This window comes from Populus alba, chromosome 1, assembly GCF_005239225.2.
Source record: "Populus alba chromosome 1, ASM523922v2, whole genome shotgun sequence".
Classification (NCBI taxonomy): Eukaryota; Viridiplantae; Streptophyta; class Magnoliopsida; order Malpighiales; family Salicaceae; genus Populus; species Populus alba.
Genome location: NC_133284.1, coordinates 45,823,289 through 45,843,291, shown reverse-complemented (window position 1 = coordinate 45,843,291; position 20,003 = coordinate 45,823,289). Strand labels below are relative to the sequence as shown.

Here is a 20,003-nt window from a genome sequence, read left to right as displayed (position 1 = left end):
TTATATTGTTTTTTATTAAAAAAAAAATTAAAACATCCATTTATTCAATCTTTATTTAACTCCATGTGGATATTTATTCAATCTTAAGGAAAAAGTTAAAAACATGACGCATATTGAGACTTCAATATTCAAGACTTGTATTGTTGAAAATATTTGAACATTTATCTCATATTTTTTTAAGCCTCATTTGAGAATAAGAATCATTTGTATTCAAAGACATAATAATAGTGAGGAAGTGCTTATGAATGGAAATTTATCAATGTGTTTCTCATCCTAGATGACCTTTATCAAAAAAATATTGTATGGGAAAAATATTTGACATAAATCAAAATTAGGCATGCACATAATTATATGATATTTCACTATGATGAATTAAGATATTTTATTCAGTAAGTACAATATTAACATTTAGCTATTTTTAAATAATTTTCTCTTATACTCTCATATAAGTTGATAAATTGAACAATTTCTTGTAGATAACATCGTTAAATTTTACTATACTAAAATTCACATATGATTGAACCCTAAAATTTTCAATTACAAAATGAGCAATTTACCACATGGTTTAAAATACATGTAAGTAGTACTTAATAATTCTCAACTCTAAAATCTAATTTCTATTAGAAGTTTCAGTTTTTATTACTATTGTGTGTGGATCCTGAATGTCTTTTTTATTGACCAAGCATGGAATGAGATCTATTATATAATTAAAGCACATATTGGATTCAACATAATCATATGACATTCAATTCTAGCTTTTTCTAAATAAATTATTCATAATAGAATGATTAAGCTCCTCTATTGACAAATAGAAATAAGGTTTCTTTCCAGTTTTAAGTGGGTTTTATTCTTCTAAACATATACATAAATTAATATTAGTCATAAATAAAATTAATTGGTTTGCGGGATGAGTTATTAATGTGTATTTGTAGGTTTTAAAATTTTAGATAAATTCTTACATAAGAGAGGTGCTGCCAATTTTATTTTATTTTCAAAACAGGATAAAGTGATAATGTTATTATTATTATTATTTTATCAAATTTGTTTAGATGAGGAAGAGAATGTTAGTATAGATAAGGACAAATAAGAGCTCTATTCGTTCTTCAGGCAACGCACCTGATGAGCATGAGGAATGCTGCTGGGTGTCGACCATGATGAGGCAATTTAGGAACCCTCTCTCAAAGCAAGTTCATTGAGTGAGAGTGAGACTCACAAAGTGAGTGTTCCTTATAAGAATGATGTTTGCTTTAGGAAGTATATTGATCAGTGGAAGCCCAATCACAAGATGTAAACTTGTTTTCTTTTCTTGCACGATAAAAAAATAAACAATAATAGATAAAGTTTGAATAAGTAATTTTAATGAACAAATTGAAATTCATGTTTATAGATGTTGAGGATGCTTACACAATAACATCATCGATAAAATCTTTGATAGAAGTGTTTTTGTTTCAATTGAGTTATGTTATGAAGCCTATGATTGATGCTTGACTCGAAACATTTGATGTCAGTATATACATAAACAATTATTTTTTAATATTTAATTTGGTTAGTTTTTTTAATTTTAATAAATTAGTTATTTTATGAAATTGACATGGAAGGAAAATTTTATTAGGAGGCTAATAATGATGTGGTTAGGAGAGTGTGAAAGAATCACAATTCTATTAGGTAAGATTGAATTTAAACTATAATATTTTAAAAAATATATTAAAATTTTATTTTTCATTATCGTATTTGATTTTTTTATGAACCAAGTTATGTGATTTTCTGGTACAATGCCTAGAAAAAAATGTATGCAAAAGATAAAGGTCTTTCAAGTTAGGAAGACATAGTCATGTTGAGAGATTTCAAGCATGTCACCGAGGGTATCTAAACGTTTATCCCTAGTATGTGATGTCAGAACATTTCTTGAGGCAATCACCAATTGGTTTGGTGAGCCGAACCAAGAAGATTCATGGTTCTATAACCACATATATTAGCGAATCCATTCCGTTCATTTCATATGAAAAATAGATGGTAAGATTCTGTTTTTTAAATTGTTGTATTTTATGAAAACTTTTAACTAACAATAGCTTTTTTTTGTAGGCTACGGTGCTTGGGCACGATCTAAGATCATTGGTTTTTTTTGTTAGTAACATATATATAAATGTAATTCTTCGATGAATTAATTACATTAGTAATACGTATAATCACTAATGGATTTATTGACAAAATTATCGCCAGTAAGGTTTTTTGTTTGGCATGATAATTTTGTTAGTAAAACCATCGATAATTATATTACTGATAGAAGTGAAATCATTAATACTATGATTTACAAAAATATTTTTTTCATCCATTATTCTGTCGATAATTGTACTTCTAACGAAGTTAAACTTTAAAGACTAACATAATATTTGGTCAATATTTTGCTATTTTCTGGTGGTATTTAGATACAAAATTTGACTTGTGCACAAACCATTTTATATTATAATAATGTTAATGAGAGTAGCTACTTAATTATTTGGTAAGTGATAATTTGTTTAAAAGTTGCTTTAATAGAAGTGATTTATACTTTCGAAGTTGTGATATTTGATAATACGATTTTATATTTCGATAACCAATTACGAGTGTTTGACTACAAAGCGTAAGAATTACAAAGAAATATAATAAAAAGGTTTGGCTTGTGTAGCCTACTTGGATGTGTTAACCATCTATCATAGATTGGTACTGTTGGCACTGCCAATAATTGTGAGAGTCAATGGAGAAATAAGGATACAAGAGATTCTTGAAGAAAAAAGGGTGAAGACTCTCACAATCTAGCCTCAATTACTGAAGAGATGTTGGGTGATCTTGGAGCTTAGGGGTAATATGTTCAAACCAAGATGACATTCCAATCAAGCCTATAAATTCAGGAAGTTCAAACTAATAGTAACTTTGCATGGTGTTTAGCAAACTTACAGGGATTCTCTGTTATCAAATTCCCTATTATCAAGTTGTCATCATAACAAACTCTTCTGCCATGAAGTTGTCATCACAATAAATCAGCATTGTCATCAACCAAATTTCATGGGATTCTTTTTTTATTATTTTACATCTGAACCATTGTATCTTATTAGTTTCAATACTTCACTTGTACAGCCTAGTTGTTTACGTTGAATAAAAAGAAGAATAGAAATTGAATATTCATTTGAAAAACACCATGTCAGCTCAGTTTATTTTTTTCTTTAGGATGGTCAAAAATTAAAGGATAAAAAAAGTTTCCACAATTCTAAAGGAGCCCTTTGCTGCCGTCGAAGTAAAAATATTTTGAATATAAAAAAATATTTAAGTGGAGATGTTTTTTTATATATTATTATAAAATTCAACCTATTAAGTTAAATTTTAAAAACATTAACTCAATTTCTTATCTAAACCAAGTTTCAAATAAGTTATATGAAAGTTTCTTTGATATAACTTAATAGATTTTGACAAGTTTAAAGACAAAAAAAAAAATCAAAGAAAAAATAATTAAAAAAAAGTCCAAGCACACGTAAAAAAAAAAAAAACCTTGATGATTAACTTAGGTGCCCGAGATTGGGGGTATATAAATTAACTCAGGTGCTCGAGTCATGGACTCCACTTGGTTCAATAATTTTTTTAATTATATATATATATATATATATATATATATATATATATATATAACGACTAGTTCGAAATCAATTAAATATTAAATGATGAAATTAAAAAAAAATCTAATTTGAAGGATGAAATTAAAAAAAAAAAAACATAAAAAAATCAAGCCAAGCATGTAGGTCTAGATGCCCCAACACTAATGGGTTATAAAAAAGCCTAAGTGCTTGGACATGAGGTAGGCTCTCATGCTTGGCCTATTGGACACCAACCTAGAATCTAGCCATTGCGATGGTGTTTAAAAAAAAAAACAGGTGAGTTTTTTAAAGTTAAAAATCTAATTTTCAATTTATTTTTATTGAAAAACACCTAATAAATACCATAAAAACTTTTCTAAACCACATATTAACACAAAAATCACTATAATAAATAAAAATCAATCGAATGAAAAATCTTTAAACTGTGTCGATCTACTTTTTCAAATAAAATAAAGGTTCAAAACCACTACACTCAATCCCCATCATTGAATGGACCTTGTTGATGGTGAGAACGATGAGTTTTTTCATCAAAAAGTGATGTAACCAACAACATTTTTTTCCTAGTTATTTTCGAGTAGATTTCTCTATCCTCTCTCTAACATAAGAACTAAAAAATAAACTTTGAAACCCAAATAAAAATTGTAGCGAATTTGAGATTAACTATGTATTTTCTTTCATGTTTTATATTTTAGTCATTTGTCTTTTAATTTTGTATTTTTATGATAATTTAAAGCCTAATTTCATCTAATTAGGTTCTAGAATGATTAAATTGAAAGAACAAAATTTTTTTAAAAAAAACCCATAAACTTTACTGTTTATATAAATAATGATATATGTATTTTACGCCAATTTTTTTAGTAAATAGCTACTTGTAGATATTAAATATTATCTACTTTTTTTTTTAATTATCTAAAATTGGTAGAGGACTTCGAGTAACCTAGGCACAATCAGCCCCCTGTATTTCAAAAAAATAAAATTAAAGTCTCTATCATATAATGTCTTCCTTTCATTAACTTTTTTTTTCCAACTTGTCAGGTTCTAAGTTTGTTCCTCGAAAATTATTAGTTCGAGTATCACAAATCTCATGACCACTAGAGGCTTATCCAATTATTAATTTTAGAATTTCAAGGAATTAGTTGAAATATGTATAAGCTGACCTGAATACTCACAATAAAAAAAAAAAAAAAGCCTCCTTTCGTTCCATATTATATTCTATCTACATAAGCCCATAATATTTTGCAAAATTCTCACTCTTTTGATGCTGAGAAAAATAATAAAATCAGCCTTTTAGGTCAAGTGTCGAATTAAAATATTTAAAGGACTTCAGTAATAGACTCCATGAGCATACTATCAAAAGGCCTTAATTTATTCAAAGTTTGCGACTCGTGCGTTCGTAGCAGCCCACATTCCAAAATCATGGAATACAGAGATTACAAGATTATTGGGATATATAATAGACAACCAATCAAGTGTTATAAACACCTAATATGTTCTCCTTTACTTTGCCTTTAATGGGCTGTAAAAGCTGTTACCCGAATTTAGGATCAACAGCATGATTTTGAAACCTGCACGATTCAACAGGTCGACCCAAAATCCTATCAATTTAAAGCTAAAATTAGATTGAGTTGAAAAAAAAAAAAATCTGGTGTAATTCGGTAAGTTAACCCGATTAAAAACTTGGTTATAATCCGTTGATTTTTTTATTAAAACAACGTTGTTTTAATTTTTTTTAAAAATAATGGACCTATACAACCCGGTCAAAACCTAAAACCCAGATCTTGGATCAGGACGACCACTAGATCGGGTCTAAAAACTATGATCGAGAGAAATTAATCCATTATCATAAATTTGATTTCAAACTTAATTTCATTCGTTGACATTTCTAAGTAATTCCATACTATTTATTGCATGTTTATGTTATGTAAGATATTTTTTAAAATTATTTTTATTTGGAAATTCATTAAAAAAAGTTATATATTTTTTTAATTTTTAATATTAATACATTAAAATTAATAAAAAAAATTAAAAAGAGAAACTTTTAAAGCGTATCTAAACGCTACTGAAAACACTATATGATAAATAGCACTACGGCACAACTAAAGCAGGAATTAATACCTTTTGACCATTATAGCGGCAAGCACATCCATCAACAAATATTTATGTGGCAAATATAATGAGACTACACACTTCTTTATTATTGAGTTGAAAGCGTGAACTAACTTCAAGCTCCGAGCTTCAATTTGACCCGAAACAGTCAAAGATCAAATTATACAATATGTTTTAAACGTTTTTCAAACTTCAACCTCGTTTTAAATGTCATCACGTGTAAAGACTTTGAAAATGCAGTTATACTTATATTTTTTAAAAAATTAATTTTATTTTATGTTTTGAATTCTTTTAATATGTTTATTTCAAATAATTTTTAAAAAAATAAATAAATATTATTTTAATATATTTTAAATGAAAAACATTTAAAACAATATGAATATGATTGTTTTAAGAATCCTATTTTGATAAATGGACTAAGAGCCAATGACTAGACAAGCCACCAAGTAAGGAGGTCATTATCTCTTGCAGGCTGTCAGAAGACATTGATTGCATTGTGATGGGCAGACAGCTTATCTTTTTTGTTCATATTAAGTCAAATGATTTTAATAATTCATTCCTAGGCTAGAATGAAGTGGGCAAGTGTTTGTTATATAGTTTTTTTTGCCTTTTCGTGAGCTATAATGCCATTTGGACCGATAGAATCAACACGGGCATGATGCATGTGTTTTCTCTAGCCAGGCCCCTCCCCTTTTTTTTTTTTTTTTTTTTTTTTAATTTATTATGATTTCATGAACTCGAATATAAAACTCAAAGAAAGCCCATCCATCATCTAAAAGTTGATGTTTTACCCTTGGGAAACATGGATCTCGAAGAAATCGCTATTCCCAATGTAATACATATAATTGGGCCACTTTAACTTTACGGTTTGATTACTTGGTTATGAACATGGGGCATGTTTATTTTATAGTTTAAGAGAAATTTAAAAATTTTATTTTTTATTTACTTCAAACTAATATGTTTTTAATATTTTTAGATTATTTTGATATACTGATATTGAAAATAATTTTAAAAAATAAAAAAAATATTTTAATATATTTTCAAATAAAAAATACTTTACAAAATAATTACAACCACACTCCTAAGTAACCATTTAAAACTTAAAATTTACAATCAAAAGAGAAAAATAACTTTGATCCATTTTCATGTGTGCAAGCAATTAGAGTCTAAATTAGCGAAAATTCTGAACTCGTTAAAAAAAAAAAAAAAAAAAAGGGCAAAAACACATGGATATTATGCATTGAAGTGAAGAGGAAATGTTTCTTAAGTCATACGAAACATCCTCTTTGGTTTTTCCGTTTTATGGCCAATCATACAGCATTAATGTCCTGACATAAAACTAAACAAAAGGAAAACATTCGCTCTACCTTTTAGCCAGTCCAATCCTCATGAGAGCAAGATAAGCGATTAGGCGATAACCCACAAGCATAATCCCTAATGCTACGATACCAAGAACTTGGTCATCAAGCCCCACTTTTTTTATTGCAGGATAATCTCCGACTAAACAAACTCCTCCGGCGCCGCCACATGTATAGGTGTCACCAGGCTTGTATTGGGACCCCAGCAACAGCTTGTATGTGTATTGACTAATGGAGATGTACTTCACCCAGCTAATGAAGGCAGGGACATGTGTAACATAGTATCCACCAGCGAGCAGGAACGATAGCATGATTACTGATCCCGTTATGGTAGCGGATCTTTGGTTCAACACCAGAGCACCAATAGCCAGTCCTAGACCTCCTGCTACTAACACAGAATACAGGAGAACAGACAACGTGAGAAAGAAGTTTCCAGGGCTGCCTTTCAGCCCTGCCATCCAGTAGGTTATGGTTAAAAATATAGTAGGAAGGACTAGCTCCATCGGGAGGTCACTGACAATCCTTGACATGAAGTATGATGAGAGTCGATACATGCCGGAAGATCGCTCCTTTCCGAGCATTCGGCGTTCTTGGGGGAAAGTGAAAATAGCTTGGAATAAAGGGAAGATGCCCCAAAATCCTGAGTAAAAGAAGAGGAGCCCCATCTGCAATGTATTCAAAGTTAAGATTATAGATACAGTTTCAGTTGACGAGCTTGCTTTCAGAAAATGATGATTTGTTGCGAAATGTTACCTGATCTTGTATATGGGATGCATCAGATTGCCACCACAGGAGCCCTGAGAGGAAGGCTACTACCAGGACTTGGCCAATCTTGAGGCCGGAGAAGGAGTCATGCTTCCTTTCTTTCACTCCTCTTATCAACAATACAGAAAACTCTTGCCACCAGGTTGTGGCCCACCGTGAGACTTGCTTATCGTTTAATCCATCTTGAGACGGGTCATCAATTTCATGAACCTCTGACTTCAACTTGTTTGCAAGATTGCTCTTGTAGGCTGAAACTAGATTCTGCTTAACAGTGCCAGGAACCTCACTATTTGATGATACACCTGCAACATATCATCACAAGAACACAAGGTCCTCATTGATCGTTTTACTGAATTGTAATAATTAGCTACTCAGGTCAGTCTAAGAGCAATGCCAAAATAGAATTAAGCATTCTTCTAGTCTAACAGAGAAGCTCCATTGAAGTTGAATGCTTGTGCTTGTAATTCGTATGATGATCAATTATTCAATTTCTACTGTTTAAAGTCTACTCTTTCTGTACTATGGAATGTGTGCTGGAATAAGAAGTATTGTATTATTAATATATTAACTTATTGTGTGTAGTATGCTTCACCGTAACACATGTACTATCCTAATTATATTAATAGCAAAGGTGGCTACCTAATTCAGTAAGCCTCTTAATTATCACAAATCTTATTTCAACTTGTATCAGAGTCAATTTATATAAATAGATTTTTATTTGCCCTTCCTTTACAATCTTTTTCAAACAGCAGCTAGCACCATTGGATTTCCGACTTAAATTAATTACAGACTTTTCTTCTGCTTCTCTGCAACAATTTCTTCTGCCTAATCAGCTACTGTTCCTGCTTCAAAATCAACGATTTATGCTGTTTATTTACTACTGTTTCTACTTCTCTACAACAATTTCTTCCAGATCAACGATTTCTGCTACTTAATTTGCTATTGTTTCAGCTACTACTTCTGCTATCAGCCTCTGTTTTCTATTTTGCAATATGGATCCTTTAGTTTTTGCTGCAACTAGCATCAATCTTAACTCTTCTTCTCCCAACACCAATGTCAATGCATCTTCTCCCAACATCAATGCAGTCATGCTCACTCTACTATGACAACAACTGTTATTCTCCTTTCAAACACACAGCAGGTCATTAACCTAAAACTTGCCAATTCCAATTATCTATTTTGGCATATGCAGATGAAGTCATATTTGATTGGCCAAGGAGTTTTCTCATTTGTCAATGGCTCGCATTTATGCCCTTCTCCACTTAACCTGTCTAGTTACTCTTCTGCTGCCTCTATCAGCCTTAGTTTTATCCCTTCCTAAGTGTTTCTAACATGGAAACAACAAGAACAACTGATACTTAATACTCTACTCTCATCCCTCTCCATTGATGTTCTTCACCTTGTGGTGGACTGCCTAACTTTGGCAAGGGTTTGGAGCACCTTAGAATATGCTCTTTCCTCTCCATCTAACTCTAGGATTATACAACTACATGGCTCTCTTCAGGATCTTCATCAAGGTGATGATATTGTCATTTTCTACTTGTAGTAAGCTAAGAGATTATTTGACGAACTAGCCGCAATGGGCAGACCAATCTCCCTCACTAACTTTAACCTTTATGCTTTTTCGAGACCCTTGTGGTGAATTTTGAGATTTGGTTACAAGTTTGACGATCAAAGCTGAGCCTCTTGCATGCTCTGAGCTCTATAGTCACATGTCTACACACAAGTTTTTACATATGATTTTTTTTCAATCCATTCTGACTACTATATCACTGCTGCCTACACCTTCACTCCCTCCCTCTACCTATATTGCACAGTGTACCTTTGTTGGATTTAATGGAAGTGGCTCATCTTCTCATTAGGGGAGAGGAAGAAGGGGAGGTTGGAGGGGACACTTCCGCAGCAACTACAACCAGTATAATAGGCAGTCTTACAATGGAAATAGTGGGGGCTTTTCTTGGTAGAACACCCGTAGCTACGACAACAACTGGCAGCAGCAGAAGCAGTGACCATGACAAATTAGATGCCAACTTTGTAGCACCATTGGACACTCTGCACAGCAATGTTCTCGGCTTATTCATCATATGAATCAAGCCTCGGCCAACCACTTCTTTAGTGATGCTTCAACAACAAATTCTATCACTTGGTTTTTTGACACAGGTGCGAATCATCATGTTACTTTAGACATTGTAGGTATGACACATGTAGAACCTTATCTAGAAAATGATCAATTGTATATTGGTGATGGTAAGGGATTGATTTTATCTAATACAACTCATATTATTTTGCATATTCCAAAATAAACCTTTACTCTGTCTAATATTCTATATGTTCCGCAAATTAAGAAAAGACTTTTATTTGTTCAATAATTTTATCATGAAAATTAAATCTTTTTCTTTAGTTTCACTCTTTTTTTTTTATGTCAAGGATCTCATAACCAAGGTAGTTCTTTTTTTTTTGTTAGAGTACAAATGGCCTCTATATCCTTTCAAAGTCCTCTAACACGTGTATAACATAAGCCTTTCTGTCCACTTTTGCTGATGTTTGGCATCATCGACTTGGTCACCCAAGCTCTCATGTTCTGAGTCACTTAACGTCAAATAAAAAGGTCGTATGTACTTCTCATCATTAAATTTTCAATGTCAAGTGGGTTCGTTAGGAAAATCATCTCGTCTGTCTTTAAGGCCTATAAGTCATGAGATGTCTACTTCTCATGAACTTATTTTTAGTGATGTTTGGGGCCCTACTTTTATGTTACCTTTGGATGGTTTTTGATATTTTGTTATTTTTTCTGGACGTGCATATAAAATTTATTTGGTTTTATCCTCTTGTAGTCAAATATGATGTATTTAATATGTTTCATCAATTTCAAGTCTTGGTTGAACGACAGTTCTCTCAGAATATCAAATATGTTCAAACTAACTAGAGTGATAAATATCGTAAATTAAATTCATTTTTTAAAACCATTGGTATTCATCATCATCTAATATGTCCATATAGAGATGAACATAATGGTACTGTTGAGCGTCATCATCGTCATATTGTCGAAACTAGTCTTACTCTTCTTAGTCATTATAAGGCACCTTTAAAATTTTAGACTTATGCTTTTGAAACCTTTGTTTACCTTATTAATCATATGCACACACCTGTTTTGCGAAACAAATCTCCTTCTAAATATTTGCTTTGTTAACCGCCTAATTATGTCTTCTTATGTACTTTCAGATGTCTATGTTTTCCCTTCCTTCAACCTTATAATGCTCATAAGTTAGATTATCGCTCTACTTCATGTGCGTTCTTAGGATATAGTTCATCTCATCTAGGATATTGTTGTCTCAATTTATGGTTTAATCGTATCTACATCTCCTATCATGTTCGATTTCATGAACAAGTTTTTACGTTTCTCAAGTCTACCAATTTCCCTGCATCCACTAGCCATACCTATTCGCCTACCACTATCACTTACCATCTTTCTGCCTACAACATCATCAACCATACCACTTGACCCCGTTGTCCTTTTATCACCATCTGCCTCCATATCTTTTCACCATTATGCAGGTACAAGGTCTGTAATGCCGACATTGTATGTGTCTATTTCTTCTTCAGCTAATATCTCTCCAGCACAGCCATCAAGCTCTTCTTCTCCACCCAGGTCATCTACCCTGTCTCCACCAAGTATGGAACTCTATGTTGACCTTTCTAGGTATTCTCTTTCACAACAGATGTCCCTTGTCAAGACCCCTGCTCCTTTAGTACAATGACATCACCATATGGTGCTGCTTCCCAAACAGAACAAGATTGTTAACATCACTCTAGTTGTTGCTTCTTTATCACAGGCTTCAATCCCATAGGTAATGTCTCCCCCCACTCTCGAGCCTCTTAATTTTAAGGAGACTAGCCATTTTATGTGCTGACATACTGCTATGAAGTCTGAAATTGCAGCTTTACATGCTAATAGTACTTGGTCTGTGGTACCATTTGATCCCTCCATGAATATGACTGGTTGTCGATAGGTGTAAAAAAATAAATGTCACACTAATGGTTCTATTGATTGCTATAAGGCTTGCTTAGTTACACGAGGGTTCACTCCACAAGAAGGCGTCGATTACTTAGAAACCTTTAGTCTTGTTGTTAAATCAACTATTGTTCGATTAGCTCTCACTATTGTCGTGTCTAAAGGATGACATATTCAAAAACTTGATGTCCAAAATGCCTTCCTTAATGGCTCACTTCGAGAGGTTGTTTACATGGCACAACTACAGGTTTTTATAGACTCTACTCTGCTAGGTAATGTCTGTCATCTTCATAAGTATGCCAAGTCATGTTGTTGTCTTCACAAGTCTCTGTATGGTCTAAAACAAGGTCCTCAGGCTTGGTACACAAGCTTAAGTAACTTTCTTTTGACTATTGGTTTTCAAACTTCCAAGATTTATGCCTTCCTATTTGTTTTGACTATGAATTATGGTATTTGCTATCTATTTGTCTATGTTGATGACATTTTACTTACTGGTAACAACTCTACATTAATTTATCATTTTATTACCTTATTGAGTTCAAAATTTAAGCTTTATGACTTGGGTAATACCCATTATTTTTTTGGGGTTAAGGTCACTCCTACCAGTATGAGACTCATACTAAGTCAATATAAGTATGTTCTTGATATTCTCTGTCATGTTGGCATGTCATCATATAAACCTATTGAAACACCTGCCTCTGTTTTCAAAATTGACCTGCCATCTAATGTGTTATTTTTGAATCCCACTTGTTTTTGATAAATTATTGGTGCTCTTCAGTATCTCATGTTTACTAGACCAAACATATGTTATGTTGTAAATAAGGTATGTCAGTTTATGTATGTTCCTACTAAAAGCCAATGGGTTGCTGTTAAACATATCCTACGCTACTTGAAAGGTATGTCTTCTTTTGGCCACCACCTTACTCGGGGCTTATGTTTATCACTTCATGGTTTCATTGATGCTGATTGGGTAGGGAGTTTTGATGATCAAAAATCTACTGGTGGATATATTGTTTTTCTTAGTACCACTCATATTTCATGAAAATCTAGGAAGCTACGCATTGTTGCTCGTTCCTCAACTGAAGCAAAGTATAAGGCATTGGCTGATGGTACTGTTGAGGTTCTTTGGCTCCATTATCTTCTGTCATATTTGTATTTTTCTCATAGTTCTGTTACTACTATCTGGTGCGATAATTTGGATGCTACTTATTTATCTACTAATCTGATTTTTCATGCTTGAACAAAATATATTGAAGTTGGTTATCATTTTGTTTGTGATCACGTGGCTAAAAGGGAGATTCAAATTCGCTTCATTCCTTCTGTCATAACTAAATTTTTGATCATTTTATTTTAATTATTATTATTATTTTATTTACTGAAAATGATAAAAAAAAATGATGATGAAAAAATAAGTAAAATGAAATAAATGAAGAATGAATTAAAATTTGGGTTAATGGCAAAATGATTGGAAGTTTTGGGGTTTAATTAAACTTTGAAATTAATCTAATTAAGCTTGAAATGGATTTAATTAATCCAATTAAGGGTTTAATTGGAGAAGTGATGAGTTTTGAGACTTAATTGGACTTGGATTTAATTAAATTAATGAAATCAAAGACTTAATTGAAGAAATATCAAAGTTTGGAGTTTAATTGGGGTCCAAATTGCAAAAATTAAAATCCTAGGACCATTTTGAAAATGGCGCCGAAATGCAGGGGTCCAATTACAATTTACCCAGGGACTTGATTACATGATTTTAGAACTTCAGTGACCAGATTGAAAATGGATATTCACACCACACAAACGGTGTTGTTTTTGTCAATCACCTTCTTCATCTTCCTCCTAGCCGTTTCTAGTAGTAATGGTTGTGAAGCCGTTTCAACAGTGGAGATGCTTGGCATTCTCTGGCTATAAAGCCAGAGAAGATGAGAGAGCGCAAAAAAGAAGGAGAGGGGAGCAGAACCGAAAGAGAGGAAGAAAAACTAGGGGAAAGGAACCGAGAGAGATGAAAAAAGAAGAAAAAGAAACCAAAAAAACTGGAGAAGAAAACGTAAAACAGTGAGGCGTATTGGCCAGCCAACACAGGAGTGCCACCCTCGTCTCCGGTTGCGCCACCCCCTTTCCCCCTCCAGACAGTCATAATACAGAGACGATAAGAGAGCCACGAGCAGACTTTCGATCCTCTGTTTCTTTTCAAAGAAACAGAGGAGGCTAAAGAAAAGGAGCCACGAGCGGAGGATGAAGAACCCGAAACCGGAGAAAAGAACAAAGGAGAAAACACCGAGGAGCACAGGAACAAACCATTCGCAGAATAACAAGAACGAAGCAGGGCGAAGGAGAAAGGCGCTCAGCAGACCAAGTCAGTAACCTTTTCTTCTTGCATTATTTCGGTTGATTAGCATTTGCACAGTGCAGCAACACGCGTGGCTTGTCGCACGCGTGTTACTTTTGCTTGGCCAGGTCACTGGCTTGGGCCAGTGACCGGGCCGGGCTGGCTGGACCCCAGCCCATGTGGGCTAAGCTGGGCCCAGCCAAAAAAATAATAAAAATAAAAAAATAGAAAAAACAAAAAAAATAGAAAAAATAAAAAATGTGTATGCATGACTAAAAATAATGTAAATTTATTGGTTTATTCACTGACGCCAGAGTCAGGAATAAAAATATCAGTTTAAATTTATATTATTTTTATTCGTTGTATTTTATTTTATTCAGCCAGATAAATTAAAAATATGTGCATGCGTAAAAATAAATTTGTTTTTATTTATTTATTCACGAATGCTAGAGTAGGGAATAAAAAAAAATATTGATCTAATTTTTTTCGTAGCTGCGAATTTTTACCAACGCTAGAATTGGGATTATTCGAGCTTGAATATTCACTGGCGCTAGGGTCAGGAATATTTAAACAAATCATCATAGCATAAACTAATAAACATTTAGCAATTTAAGACAAAGTCAGCAATGCAGTTTGCCTTAGGTAGAACGTTTAAGGGGTGATAATATCTTTCCTTTTACGTAACCAATCCCGAACCATAGAATCTCTATTGACCAGTTAGGATTCCTAGTGACCATAATACTAGGTGGTGACTCATCAAACAACACTATTTTTCCTAAAAGAACAAGATGCCAGAAATCTGTTCTTTTTCCATAATTAATTCAAGAGAATTAATTTTTAGGGCCGCCGCGATGTCAAGTGCGACACCTTCAAAGATCAATTAATATATGTTCTTACTAAGCCACTCTCTCACTCTACTTTGTTTTAGCTTCAAGTAGATAACTCACCTTTAGCTTAAGGGGTAGTATTATAGAATATGTGCTAAAACAAAAAATATTATATTATTAATGTACTGACTTATCATGTGTAATATGCTAGACTATAATACATGTACTGTGTTAATCATATAAATAATAAAGGTGGCTATCTAATTCACTAAACCTCTTAATTATTACAAACCTTATTTCAAGTTTTTGTCTCAATTTCTCATTTCGTCTTTTTTTTAGTCGCTCCAAGCTCTTATTTAAAATTAAATTTTAAATTGATATATAAAAAAAAAATCACTTTTAATTTAATTGGAAAAGGGGTTAATCTAAGAGAAGAGGACCAACAAATTAGAATCGGTCCGGAAAATTAATAATCTTTTCAGCAATTGGAATTAACTCTATGGAAGTCCCTAGAGAAATGGGAGACACGCATGCACGACAAATTGTGGTGCTAATTTGCTACGTTTAAAAAATGAAGTTTTACTACAGACCAACTTAAATATAGTCTTCTGCTATATAGAATCCTGTGAACACAGGAAATTGGGAACCGCATAGGAAACTTTGACAAAGTGAATTAATTACAAGTATAATTGCATCGACAGTTACTTAATGCCATAGAGACCGATTAACAAAGTAGAAACATACATTTTGTTTGTAAATAAATTGGTTGATAATAATTATCGATATAGATAGATAAATTGTATTACTTTTGTTTCTTGTATTACTCTTATTACTTTCATTTTATTTCTTAAAAAATCTTTAATTTATTTATATATATAAAAAAAAAAAGCTAAATGGATATTTTATAGTATTTTTAAATATTAAATTTCATTTAAAATTCAATTTTTAATACTTAAAAAAGATTTACAAATATGAGATTTTATTAAAAATCTTTTAATTGCATTTGATTTATAGGATTAAAAGCATTAATTCCACCCGAATTGAATTGCATGGGTTTGGAAACATTTCCTTGGTTTGTTCGACAATTTCCCATATACTTAACGAGTTTTGACATGATCACTTCGATTCTACCAGTAATTTCTCCCTAAATCTCTACACTGCATGGGAACATTTTCCTATCAAACATGCCGCCGAGTGTAAAAATGACCTCATTGCTAATAAAAAGAAAGAAAACAAGAGAGGATTCAGTTCATTCAATTCGCATTTCAGTCACTAATTGTTTCTGTCTTTCTTTCTTTTTCTGAGGATATCCACACATTGCTTTTGAAAAGAAAGAAAGTGGGTGCTGTATCTATTTGTGGGATGCTAAAATCATCTTGAGGAAACTTAAATACGTGCACGAAATCAGCTAATCACATTGCTAGTTAGAAAACAGTATCAGCTAAAACAAGTACTAAGTAATTGTCTATCTGGAAACTGAAATACGTGCAAGAAATTAAATCAGGTAAAGCTCAATGCTATACACAATCAGCTAATTAACTATTTTAGTAAGCCTTTTACCAACTCGAATCACATATATACACGTTAAGTACTAGAATTAACAACCGCTAACAACGCATGCATGCAAGACTTTTTAAGGAAGTGTAGAAGCAAAGTATCATTTGCAAGATCACTAGCATAGTAAATATGATTAAACATACCATTTGCAAGATCCAAAAGGAAATCGGCAGGATTCATGGGAACTGCTGGAGCATATCCAATGCTGGAAAAGTAATCCATGACTTGTGATCTCTCCCCAAAGTACAATGGGTTGCCTTCTGATAACAACAAAACCTTGTCAAACATGTAAAACAACCTACTTGAAGGTTGATGGATGGTCATTACAATTGTTCTTCCTCCTTTTGCAAGTTCCCACAACGTTGACACAATTCTCTGAGCTGTTGTCGAATCAAGACCTGATGTTGGCTCATCCAACAAAAGAAGGCTAGGGTTTATGAGCATTTCTTGGCCTATGCTGACCCTCTTTCTTTCACCCCCAGAAAGCCCTCTCAAAAATTGTCCCCCAATGATGCTATTCTTGCACTTGGTCAAACCTAGTTGAGTGATTACAGATTCTGCATGCATGATCTTCTCTTCTTTAGTAAAAGTATTTTCTAACCTTAGAAGGGCAGTGAAAACCAATGTTTCTGCCACTGTTAAATGAGGGTAGAGAACATCATCTTGAGTAACAAATCCCATGTTCCTTTTCATTGAGTTGGAGAAGCTCTTTCCATTATAGGTTATGCTCCCATCAAGTAGTCCTCCAAGTTTGCCTCCTAATGCAGTTAATAGAGTTGTTTTGGAACTGCCTGATGGACCTAACATGGCTAACATTTCACCAGGTAGAACCTTGCCTGTGACTCCCTTCAAGATAATTTTTTCTTCTGTTTTGGTAATCTTTCCACAAAAACCTGATTTCGTGAATTTGACCTTGTAGACTACATCCTCAAACTGTACATTTAATCAAAACCCAGATTACCTTAAAAATGCAAGACACAGAAAAAAAAAAATGAACCAGAAAACATGCAATGAAACCATCATGTAATCAAGCCATTTATATCAAAATAAAAATGGCACTAAACTAATGGAAAGAAAAAACAAAGGTTTAAATTCTTACATATCAGTCCTACCTTCAAAGCAATAGCACTATTGGCTTTCTTGAAAATGGCTGCAACTTCTGGTTGTTTCTCATTTTGTGCCTCTATGTCAGCCATCTCTTCTTCCATGTTGGTCCCTCAATCTATGATTTCTCTTTCAATCTAAAAACAAATGACAGAGATTAACGTCCAGGTCATTTGTTTCAGTCAACTGTTGTTATACTTATATGTCAAGTAGAAGCACGTATTGTATGTGACACAAAAGTAGGGAACAAAGAAGGAGAAGAGAGAAGAGGAGGCTAGAATAGGGTTCATGCGAGAGAAGTGATCGATGAAGACGAGTAGGGTTAACTGAAACAAAGGGAGAGATGCTTTACCAAAAGTTCTACTAGTTTCAAATTTCAATACACCCGTATTTAAAGCATTTCTATCTCTTTTGCTGTTATATCACACCACGATACCATTACATCTATAGTATTTGTCTCAGCCACCTAGCTAGACTTTCTTTTTCCATTTTTTTCAAGTCCCAATCTAGTAAGTTGGGAAGTTCTGGGATAAGAATTCTGTCATTTGGTGCTTCTTTTGTATATCTGTTTCCCCTTTTTTTTTTTTAATATCTTTATATATATTTATTTATTTTTGTGATTTTGCCTATTACATTAAAATTTGACAATTTTGATCTTATTGGTAGGGTTTGTGATCATCATCAGATAAGAAAACGAAACAAAATTAAGGAGTTTATTCAAATCAATAATTGATCAAGTAGTATTCCTTTACGATTTTAATTAATTATCAAATTATAAAACTTAATTCTCAATTAAAAAAATAATATTAATTAATAAAATTAAAGGAAATCAATTAAAAAAAAATAAGTCAATTAGATTATCCCGTCAAACCCAAAATTTGGATCATAAGTCAAAGAAAACCCAATAAAAATCGATGGAGGTTATTTGAACTTTTAATTATGCTAAAAAAAAAGTAGATCAAAATCTTCAAAATTTATTTTGATTCTGTTTTATTTTAAGTTTTTTAATTAATTACAAGATGATTTTAAGGTTGAAGATATATTTATTAAGGTTTATATAATGTCTTTAGCTCAAAAAACTCAAATCTCTATTCTCTAGCCAGCTATAATAGGAAAATTTTCTTATTGTGCATGATATATCAGTTTCCTTGTGGGACGATATATCATCCATTCATTGAAAAAAAGAATAAAGTGGAAAATATATTGTCCATGTAAGTTTTTTAAAAAATAATGACACATGCGTGCTTGAGTTTTTTTTAGAGTGTGTTTGTTTTTGCTGTAATTGTTGTAGATGCAGTTGAAAAAAATCACTTTTTAAAAAAATCACTTTTTCTGTGGTTTGTTTATATATTTTGAGTGTTTGGTTAAAAGTATGGTTTGATTTTATTGTGGTAAAAAACATGTTTGGTTAAACCTGTGGTTGCAGTTGCGTTTGTATCAAACATGACTAAATAAAATAAAATAAAATAAAATAAAAAGGACATTAATAAATTAATTCATTGTGTTAAGAGGAAGTAAAACATTTTTTCCACTTAAATACCGACAATAATAAAAGCGTGCTTTGTTATTACAATTAAACATTATTGTCCCATCAAACTATTTGCAATGTCATTACGAATATGATCCATACGCGACGCCCTCTAGTGTCCACTTGTTTGTGATTGTGGAACGACATCGGGAAAAGTATCTTGAGGAACGAAATCAGGATGGCTATCAAACTTGTTGAATGCAACATCTTGGCCCGACTTCCATCGAATATAGTTGTGTAGCGCCATTGATGCGACAACAATTTTAACCTGTGATTTGTATGGAAACTCAGGCATGGTTTGCAAGATTCACCATCTTTTCTTCCAAACTCCAAATGTACATTCGATTACACATCGTAATGATGAATGGACTCGGTTAAATAGTTCCTCCCGACTCCGCAGTTGTCCTCGTCGATGAAATTCTAGAAGATGATATATTTCCTCTTTATATGGACCCAAGTAACCGTACTCATTCGGATATCCCAAATCAACGAGATAATACTTCCCTATATAAATGTTAGAATTGATTAACGCTTACAAAATACTTCATATAAAAACAAATTAGACCAGCTGAACAACAAGCACAATTTTTTTTTGTGTTAATACCTTCTGGTGGCCACGGAAATTGTATGTTTGTATTTCCAATCGCCTCATAAAATATTCTTCTATCGTGAGCACTACCTTCTCACCCAACTCAAACAAATGTAAATTGCATGTCAAAGCTACATGCTGCCATTATATTTTGCGTCGGTATACCTTTTCTACCAATAAAAGGTATTTGATTTTCTTGTGA

General features: G+C 32.6%; 1 protein-coding gene across 1 annotated transcript; it reads right to left on the bottom strand.

The window, feature by feature from the left end:
* Positions 1 to 6,983: 6,983 nt before the first annotated feature.
* Positions 6,984 to 17,788, bottom strand: LOC118037406 (ABC transporter G family member 9). Its single transcript, XM_035043367.1, has 4 exons — positions 17,693 to 17,788; positions 16,724 to 17,513; positions 7,844 to 8,157; positions 6,984 to 7,755 (listed from the first exon to the last, which is right to left on the bottom strand). Exons 1-4 carry the CDS (start codon positions 17,786 to 17,788, stop codon positions 7,096 to 7,098), a joined length of 1,860 nt encoding a protein of 619 aa, XP_034899258.1. The 3' UTR covers positions 6,984 to 7,095.
* Positions 17,789 to 20,003: the final 2,215 nt, after the last annotated feature.